The sequence below is a fragment of the Rhipicephalus microplus genome, chromosome 6 (genome assembly GCF_043290135.1).
Source record: "Rhipicephalus microplus isolate Deutch F79 chromosome 6, USDA_Rmic, whole genome shotgun sequence".
NCBI classification, from domain to species: Eukaryota; Metazoa; Arthropoda; class Arachnida; order Ixodida; family Ixodidae; genus Rhipicephalus; species Rhipicephalus microplus.
In genome coordinates this window covers 55,873,874-55,884,583 of record NC_134705.1, presented here as the reverse complement: position 1 = coordinate 55,884,583, position 10,710 = coordinate 55,873,874, and the positions used below count along the sequence as shown (strand labels likewise).

At 44.1% G+C, this 10,710-nt stretch overlaps 1 protein-coding gene across 1 annotated transcript in view; it reads right to left on the bottom strand.

Annotated features, from left to right (window-relative positions):
• Positions 1-2,187: 2,187 nt before the first annotated feature.
• The window catches only part of LOC119187148 (mialostatin), a 28,492-nt gene continuing 19,969 nt past the window's right edge, over positions 2,188-10,710 (bottom strand). The window contains exon 3 of the mRNA XM_075865980.1: positions 2,188-2,496. Within this exon, the coding sequence (XP_075722095.1) occupies positions 2,392-2,496 (105 nt within the window). The 3' untranslated portion in view covers positions 2,188-2,391. The remainder of the gene's footprint in view (positions 2,497-10,710) is intronic.

Below are 10,710 nucleotides of genomic sequence, written 5' to 3'. Positions count from 1 at the left end.
CGTGGTCACTCCCTTAAGTTAGCGTGAACCAAAATTAGCATGGGAGGGTAAGATGGTTTGACGAATGTGACGTGCTGGTAAAGAAATGAATATTGCCACAATCCCGTCGCGTAGGTCGTCAAATACTTTCCGGCAGACAGTGGCACATACTCACGGGTGGGTATGTGCCACTGGTAAGCGAGTATGTGCCACAGGTGATTGACACTTAGTATCTACCCCGGAACGACTTAGAACACCTGGGCAATTTAAAGCGTGAGCGTTAAGCAATACCCGCATCACATCGGTAGCGTCGACTCAACAATGGCATAGAATAAATGTCAGTGTTAAGAAAAACCTGACATAGGCAGTGTTGGCCAACCGACGAATGCAAATAATAAATTTCAGGGTCCCATCAGGAATCAAACCCAAGCATTCTGCGTGGCAGTCAAGCATTCTACCACACATCTACGCCAGGTCTCGGAACTACTTTTAAAATGGACGCTAATCTTCGTAAAACGTCCATAGTTTGATTCATATTTGGGGTGTAACGCCCCAAAACCACCATTTGAATATGAGAGAGGCCTTAGTGAAGGGCTGTGGAAATTTCGACCACGTGGGGTTCTTTAACGTGCACCCAAGTATGAGCACACGGGCCTACAACATTTCCGCCTCCATCGGAAATGCAGCCGCCGCAGCCGGGAGTCGATCCCGCAACCTGCGGGTCAGCAGCCGAGACTTTAGCCACTAGACCACCACTGCGGGGAGACGTCAATGGTGGTTGCATTGCTGCCTACCAAATTTTAAAAACATTACATATGTACTCCTTTCATACAGCCGTCACGTCGGGTTAATGTCAATTGTGGTGACGTGCCATGTGCTGAAATTGACTTAAGTAGCAGTGTCAAGAGCCAGCATCTTCGTGAGGATCAGCGCTTCATATCAGCTTCTGGTGTTGCTAAAACACATTTCCAGCTGACATCGTTGTGCAAAGTGAAAAACTGGTCACATAAACATCTGCAACTCTTTAACATATGTGTCTGCTTTCAACATTTGTACATATATTTATCGTCATTTCATGATGTCTCACCCAAAAAAAGCGCAACACGGTCACCTTGCTTTCGCGTGCTTCGCAAAAAGTTCACTCCCAGGTACGTGGGATCTGCCAACTTTTTTTGAACCATGTACGCTAGCTATTAGCTGGAAACACAAACCGCGTTTCTCGCGACAGAAAAACGCCACGCGTGGCAAATGGCTGCACGGTGCAAGAAAAAAAAGAAAACATTATTCTAGTAACGTTGAGTTCTTACGTGCGAAACGACGTCGTGGACCCTGCGCACTGCATTCGCCGGTCCCCACAATTGTCTCCGGGGAGGTGGGGGCAATTGCTTTTCATCCAACCACCGTGGAAGAGCGATTCACACTAGCCGCCATGAATAATTTGGGGGCAGGTTGACTAACGGAGCGTTGTGTAAAAGCGCATATAGACCCAATATAATGAACATGATGACTGCTAGCGTAGCTCATGTGGTGGAGCATCGCATGCGTTTCTCAGAATTTGCAGTTTCGTTCACTCTAGGCGGCAAGTCGTCTTTTTATTCACTTCAAGTTTCATCACATATGATTCTTCATACAAAAGCAATGTCTCGTGAACATCCCTTGGTTTGATTGTCTAATCGTTTTTAATCATTGGAAATGTTATGAGTTGTGCGTGAAAACTTTTTTGCGTGCTTCTGCACATACGTTACAAGTGTAACATTGCCAGCGTTAGAACGGCATTGGTTTAGTTTTACAGAGAAAACAAACAAGAGGACTGCAATGTTTTACTCATCACGTAAAGGGGATAGTACCGACAATTGAGATAAAAAGAGTGATTTTTAATGTTGCCCTCAGATTTCAAGCCGTAAATCAAGAAAACCAGCGCAAAGGAAAAACAATATACAAACAGCACCATACAGGTTTTATCGCGTTGAAAGAAGAATAATGTATACAAAGCATTTACGAAAAAATTGTAGTATCCATCTATGCCAAAGCACGGAGCTTTAACCTATCAACAGCGTAACTGCTATGAGTTATGTCATAAAAAAATACGTCAAGAACAGCTCAACAAAAACTAAAGAAATAGTCTCATCTCAGAAAGTAACAAGGCACAGAACAACGCTTAGCGTTAAACAACGTCGAATATTGTCGAGAAAATCAATGAGGCTGTGCAAAGCTTCAGCACATTTATTGGGATAAATAAGTCTCGCAATCAATTTCATATACCATACCCGACTAACTTATGAAACGTTTGCCTTCCAAAAAGTTGGAACCACCCCTACCTAGGCGACCAATGGTATCTAAGTTCAGACTAGCACTTCATCTGTTCATGGTCATTTAGAGCCTCAAATGAGATATCGGAAATGCATTCCTTCGTTACCAACGAAAACGCCTATCGGGTGCTTCACAGCGCATTGAAGTGAGATGGCGATGTCCGACCCATGGAACGAAGAAGACAAATGCTGTGCAGATTTCTTTGACCTGGAAACAGAAGAAAGAGAGACCATCATATTTACAAACAAAAAACTTTGAGAAAGCTGGAAAGATGTTACGTTCCACTATACGGCTTCATTTGCTTGAAGTGGCAACTGCACATGCCAGTTGTGTTGAAAAAAGCATCGAACATTTTACAGTGATAGATTTTACAGTGATAGCTGTTATCAAATAACAGTGGTAGTGGCAGCGGGTTCGCCTCCACTTATGTCCGTAGCCACTATTGAGCTAAATTAGAACGAAATGAAACCGCTCAAAGAATTGCGTCAGACACCTTTGCTTACTGTAATCTTTAGTCAAGTATCTAGATAACACGCTAATATTTTGTTTATAGTCACGTAACGAAGGCACCACTAACCTTTGCAATACCAGCAGCAGCAGTGGTAGGTATGTAAACTGTGCCATACATTACTTTCATATCATGATGACCATGTTTACACGTGACATTTGCGTTCGTCCTTCATTCACGTCACGTAATACTAAATTTGGTATATGGGAAGCTCAGAAAATGGTCGTGAGCACGCTATGAGCACAGAACTTAATCATCTATTACATGACGCGCATGGCATTATTACTATGTTTATACGGGATACTTATATTCGTCCATTCACGTCGCGTAATAGCAATTTTAGTAAATGTAAAGCCAGTGAAACGGCTGCGACCGCATCATCAGTGTGGCACGTTCTTACATGACACGCATGCCATTATAATTATATTTGCATCAGCCATTAATCTTCGTAATCTATACCATATTAGGTTTAAGTAAAGCTAGCGAAACGTCTGCAAGCCTGCTACGAGCTTGTAGCCATGTTTACTTGACACGATTATCATGATTATCATATTTAAACATGTCAATTACATTCGTCGTTCATTCAGCTTGCGCAATACCAAATTTGGTATATATAGAGCTAGCAAAACGACCACGAGCGCATCATGAACGTGGTGTGTAGTCATTTCTTACATGACACACATGTCATGATTGTCATGCTTGCACCAGTCGTATACTTTAGTCATCCATTCACGTCACGTTCCATCAAAATCGGTATATGTGAAGCTAGCGAACTTGCCGCGAGCGAACCATAAGCGTGGTATGTAGTCATGTTCTTACATGACACGTATGTCATGACTTAGCATTATGATGTTTGCATCAGTAAAATATTTTCGTCGAGCACTCAGGTCACGTAACACCGAACTCGGTATATGTGAAGCTAGCAAAACGACTGCAAGTGCACACGAAACCTGGCGTGTAGTCATGACTTACATAACATTCATGTCATGAATTCCAAGTTAGGATCTGTGGCTTACGTTCGCCATGCAGTCATGTCATACCATGGCTCTGTTACAATATGTCATGCGACACAGGATCAGCAAATCCGGAGCCCGCCCTGAAACTGTGAATTTGGTATATGGAGCTACCGAAACAACTGCGTGCACGCTACAAGCGTAGCATGCCGTCATGTTTTAATTGACACGCATATCATAATTATGATGCTTGGAAGTGTAATTTACATACGTCTTCTATTCACGTCACGTGACTCCAAATCGGTATATTTGGAGCTAGCAAGATGGCCGTGAGCGCGCTATGAACGTAGCATGTAGTCATGTTTTATATGACACGCATGTCGTGATTATCACGTTTGGACGTGCCATTTACCTTCTTGGTGAATTCACGTAACGTAATAAGAAATTTTGTATATATGGAGCTTGCCAAACGGCCACGACCGCATCACGAGTGTGGTATGTTGTCTTGTTCATACAAGGCGCGCGTGCCATGATTATCATGTTTGCAGCAGCCATATACCTTCATCGTTCGTTGACATCATGTAACACCTTATTTGGTATACGTGAGGCTATCGAAACGATCACATGCACACTATGAGCTTAGCATGCAGTCATGTTCTTACATGACATGCATCTTATGTGCATGTTTGCACCAGCCATATAATTTCGTCATCCATTCACGTCCCATAAATTAAGCTAGCGAAACATTCACGAGCACACCATTAGTGTGGCGTGCATTAGTGAATTACATGACATGCATGTCATTATTTCCACGTTAGGGTCTCACTTATGTCGCCATGCAGTCATGTCACACCATACCACTTTTGCAATATATAATGTGAAAAAACCACCGGAAGAGCAGCAAGACCATGAAATGTGTATCATCACATTTATGACATATATATTATCATTTTCATGTTATGACAACTGATGCTCGTTATACAGTCTTGCTATTCCATACTAATTTTGGTATCGATACTATAATCGAAACAGCCAGGTGAGCTGAAAGTCGTAGGCGGCTATATAGATAGATAGATAGATAGATAGATAGATAGATAGATAGATAGATAGATAGATAGATAGATAGATAGATAGATAGACAGACAGACAGACAGACAGACAGACAGACAGACAGACAGACAGACAGACAAACAGACAGACAGACAGATAGGTGGATAGATAGACAGATGGATAAATAGATAGACAAATAGACAGACAGACAGATAGATAGGTGGATAGACAGACAGATAGATAGATAGATAGATAGATAGATAGATAGATAGATAGATAGATAGATAGATAGATAGATAGATAGATAGATAGATAGATAGATAGATAGATAGATAGATAGATAGATAGATAGATAGATAGATAGATAGATAGGGTCAAGGTTGCTGAATTTTGCTAAGATATGCTGCGGATTTATTAACTTCTCCGGCGTTACTTCGGACCGTACCGACGTCTAGGCCTACGGAACTACGTGGTTGTGCGCACCAGCATATAACTTTCAATGACACCGGGCACGACCTGAAGTCGTTCATGTCGTGCGTTCACGCCGTTTGATGGTGAACGAACCTAAGGACTGTAGGATTTGTTGTTTCTGTGTGCTTCATTGCATGTACCTATTAATTTCTGCAATATCTGTATTGTTGGTATTTTTAGTGTTCACGTACTTTCTCGCGTGGTCCGTTTCAAGCATAGGAATGGTGCTTTAGCAGAGGGGAAAGGGGGCAATGCCACGCGCGTTTCTTATTTTTACTTTTGCTCTGCTTTTCGCCCACAAAGCTTCGCTCAGGAATGCTCAGCGAATTTGTGCATCATTGTTCGAAAGCGTTCGCGATCATTGTAGATTTTTGTGTCAAGATTTGTCGCTAGATGTGAACACTCGAGATAACTCCAGTGCTTGTGAAAAAGAAATATTCGGTAACACATGTATAAATGTTTCCGCGCTTCGCCGATAGTCGTTCGCAGGCCGATGATCTCTTTGTCTCTATCAGTGCCCGTGTGTTGCTGAGTCGGGCCTTTAGTTCCTGGCCACACGTTCGGCCGAATAAATAGCTTCACATGAACATCGAGCCTGCACACTTCGTGCACATCACAACATGGTGGAAATATGTAATTCTATTAGTCTATAACAGGCGCTGGAAATGACGCTATTACAGCTTTAATTTGCGGTGAAGTGACGGCGTCTGTCTTAGATGTGCCGTCGCCACTGGTTTGATAAAAAGGAGAAGTCGTACTGCTGAGAAAAAAAAAAGCAGTGCGGTGATCATCACGTTCAGACATCTAAACGTTTTGGTGCTTTCAACTTTTAATATTTAGAGAGTGGATGTGGGGAATAGATTTACGAAATTAAATGACATTACATAGCAATATTCTTCAACGATGCGAATACTCCCCGCCTCACCCGAAGCTCCACCGGGCCCAGTTCGTTGGATGGCGGCAATCACCAACAGGCACCCACACTAAATCCCGCAATTATTAAACACATTTACCCCGATATCTATATGACGAATTCGTGCAAAAGTTTCGCTAATAGGACTACACTAAGGCAATTTATCTAGGAATTTCCTGCACTAGTTGGTAATATGAGAGATGTGGCCTCAAAGTATGACCTTTGGGAGCGTTGGCAGACCGCTCCGCTCAGCTCAGAACTAGTTTATCAACTCTGGGCGATCCAGCAGGCCAAGGAAGCTGTTGAAAGACATTGTCTGCCGGCTACTATGCGAAAACCCAACCCTATAACCTGCATGCACGGAACAAAGTTGTTCACTCTTTCACGTCACGAGCCATCAGTGGTCGTTTTCTTTTTCTCCTGCCACCTTTCTACCACTAGCGCTGCGCTACATGGTTTACTGTGCATGCGCATACACTGCGCCTCTCTGACATTTCCTACGCTCCCCCCACTCACTTAGCAATGCTGACGCAGGCAGTGTCTTCTAGTCTACGCTCGCTCTCCTCCGCTTTTCTCTAGGCATCCCTCCCTGCGGCATCTACATCCAATTAGAAGGCCGCAATCCGTGCGCCCCCGTTACACTGTACTACCCCCATTTTGAGAGAGGTAATTCTTTGAAAGGGTCGATGCCGCCTTGCCGAGTGCGTCCGCCATGTTTTGGCCCACACCACTCTTTGTGAAATGTGCACTTGGCGCTTGCCGCCTTGTCGCTCTACTGATTCATGACGATTGCCGCAAGGTGACGCATTTTGCTTGCCACAGTGCAAGAACTAATATAGGAATGAATGAAATGTGTTTTCACGCGATAGCGTAAATAGGTCATTTATCGAAAATTCTCGTGTCGACGTCCTTTGTTGTAAGCAAAAAATCGTCATCTTATGCTTTATCATCATCTTGCAGTGAGGGCACCGAACCAGATTTTTTAGGGTCTGAGTGGGTATTGAACCCGCGTTGTTTGCGTGTCAAGCGGATGTTCTATCACCCGGCCACGCGTCTGTTTCCGCAGCTTGGAAATGCAGTGAAAGTAGCTTTTATGCATCACAAAACACGAATCCTATATATATGCTTCCCAAGTCAAAATTAAATAGTGCAGTAATAAAGTGTGGTGATGAATGTATTGCCAATGGCTGTCACAATATGTGATTATCTCAATGGCTCCGTGGTTGATAGTCGGTACCCCACCACTAAGATCACACACGCTACTGCGCCTATCCTCTTGAGTTCACGTAGCGGGTGCATAGCAAACTCGCAAAGCTGCATGCACCAAGTGTTTGAAGTAAGCACTACGAACAAGATGTCGCTATCGCGTTTAACTCATAAATGCGAAATTTCAGGATACCCTTATTTTTTTAACACGCAATTCTAAGGGAAGACTTTTATTCACACTGAGAATAAAGAGTGAAAAGTGCCAGCCGAACAATTGCTCTTCTGTATGCAGCGTAAGTATTGCACGTTTTGTTGTTGTTTAATACCACGTTTCCTGCGATACGTTAGGCGCTATAGGAAAGATTATAAAAAAACGTATATATTTCTAGTAACACAGTCACCGATTAGATGATTACAAAAGATGTGGGCATGGTTTTGGCTTCGTGTTGGTGCATGCACCTGTTGCACCTTAACACAATTGAGCACTGAGCGGACTGGCAACGCGAAATTGGTTTGTGACGTCCGAATCATTCTCATACATTTGGGGTCGTTTTCGAGATGTGCATGTATATTGTACTTTTACTGTCGCGGGCATCCCCTTTTTCATGCATGAAGGTCCAATTAGGAAACTGTCGGGGCTCCAACGAACTGCAACAACTAAATCAGAGTTGTGTTTTCTTCCGTAGCTAAAAAAACGCCAGGCGTGCGCGGTGGGCGCAGCACAGTCACAGCAAAAGCTAGAAGAGCGGCCTTTCAGAGCCTTTTCAAAACACTGATTCGGTAACTACTGCAACCACACTTGCTTGGTGCCCACTAGGGCATTATAATAGACATTTGATTAGTAGGCTGGCATTCGCTATGCTATTGTTCGTCATTCTTCTGATAAGCGTGGTATCCGCTAAACCCTTGCAAGGAATTTTGTGCCAATTGTCCATGCAGTAGCTGACGACGATAAGGAATTATGGCTGAAGTGGATATGCGCCAAAGTTATTAGGGGAACAAGAACAAGCTTTTTTGATGGTTTGGAGCATAGGACGGCCCACTTGTTACGATATTCGCATTTTGCGACGAATGGTTGTTCTTTCGGTGTTGTAAAATGCTTTATAGGTCGTATTAACGCAACAGCTTTCCCGACACTTGCCTGAGGCAGGCTTGTTATCAAGCCTGCTTAAGGCAAGTTTGACAACAAGTCACAAGCACCGGTGTAGCTCAGAGGTAGAATACTGGGCTGGCACCCAGCGGACCTGGGTTCGAGCTCTACTGTGCCCTTAGTGCTAGGTCATGCCTGCCTAAGGCAAGTTTGACTAGTTACAAGCACCACCGTAACTCAGTGGTAAATATTCGGCTGGCACCCAGGGGACAAGTGCTCAAGCCCCACTGAGTCAATGGCGCTAGGTCATTTGTCTGAAATAATTACAGACAACAACGACTGCGCGTGAGCCGAAAAATGCTATCATAACAGCTTTGCTGTAAAACACCAATAGAAATTTTGTTGCTGCAGCTCACATTGCTCACAATAATAGCACTTTCTCACTGCATGTATCGGCACCCGATAACTCTCATGCTGCTTAACTGTGACATATATATATACATATATATGTAAGTATATATATATATATATATATATATATATATATATATATATATATATATATATATATATATAATTGACTATATACCCTAATATACACCAGTTTCTTTCGCATTTCATGCGTATATACATGCAAAGCCTTCAGACATGTGTAGTATTTGGGATTTAGTTCTTGCCCAAATAGGAGACTTTTTTTTTCGTTGGATGCTTCCAGGGCACCAACAAAGAGCGGGTGACGGAACAGCCATCGCACTCAACGTACATTCTTTTCCCACACTGCTTCGCACACTTGAGGGGGATTCTGAAATTGTTTGAAAACTATCTATTGCGGCAATAAGACCCTGACATAACCTGCCTACTACTCTACAAAGTTTAATTTGCATATTCACTGTGTCACGCAACCCGCCCTTGCGCGGTGAACAAAACAAGCAAGATCACATCTATTTTGCCCAAGTAGACATGCGCAAAACACAAAAACAGGACGAGGACTTGACGCAAGTCATCGCATCTGCAAAGAGCATGGAAATGAGTGGTACTTTAGAAGAGGAAAATGGCACCTAATTTCTTACTGCCTCTGGGTGGTGCAGGCTCTTTTAGTAGATGGGGGAAGGAGCTACACAAAGAATAGTGGAAATATATACAGGAAGAAATTGGGCAGGCAAGCGAGAGAAAAAGAAGAAAAACTTGAAAAATGGGAGCTCGTTGAAGAAGTCCAAGGACGGGGCATCACACGGCGAGAGCTTAACGGTGTCAGAAGGTTGAGAAAGGGCGCACCAGTCGCCGAGAGCTACGCTAGCTTCGGAGGTCACTGGCGGCGCAGCTGTTAAGCTTGATTGAATGATATGCTGGGTTTACCGTCCCAGAACCACCATATGATTATGAGAGACGCCGCAGTGTAGGGTTTTCGAAATTTCGACCACCTGTGGTACTTTAACGTGCACGCAAATCTGAGCACACGGGCCTACAACATTTTCGCCTCCATCGGAAATGCAGCCGCCACTGCCGGCATTCGAATCCATGACCTGCGGGTCAGCAGCCGAGTATCTTAGCCACTAGACCACCGCGGCAGGGCAGCCGTTCCGCTTGAAATCCTCTAAAATACTTAGACGAGTAGTGAAACAAACCGGTTGTTTGCAATACGCAATGATGTACTCTGCCATCGTAAACACGAGGCAGAGAATAGACCAGCTTGCCCGACGAATGAGTGTTTTCTCTCCGTCTCTTTTTCAAAATGGCACAGCCATCCTATGGATTTCTGCTTGGCGACCTGGAACAGCACACAATACTACGCAGAGGACGCACAGTTCTACGTTCCGCTGCTTCCACTACATCAGCTTCGGGCTCCGAGGGCAACCACACCTCGCTAGCAACTGACTCGTTTGCAGGCGTGCTCTCAAGTCAGGTCTTCTACTCCACTGCCTTACAGGTGAACGCTACCTCAGTCCTAAGGCACGCTGTTCGTGCTCTCTTGGACTTCATTTTGCATACCACAGCCCAAGCACTCTCTGAATAGACGTCACAGGTCACCAGGCCCACTGCGAATGTGACTTCCAGCGACTTCACCGTGATCATGCAAAGCAATATGTACCATGGAGAAGTTCTTTCAAGACACCAGTGCTTGCATCACACGAGCCTTTGCACGTATAGCTCTGCCTCGGGAATCGCTTACCGAACTTCTCGAACTTCAGCGATTGCAAGACACGCCCGCGTTCTAGCTGCAAACCATTCG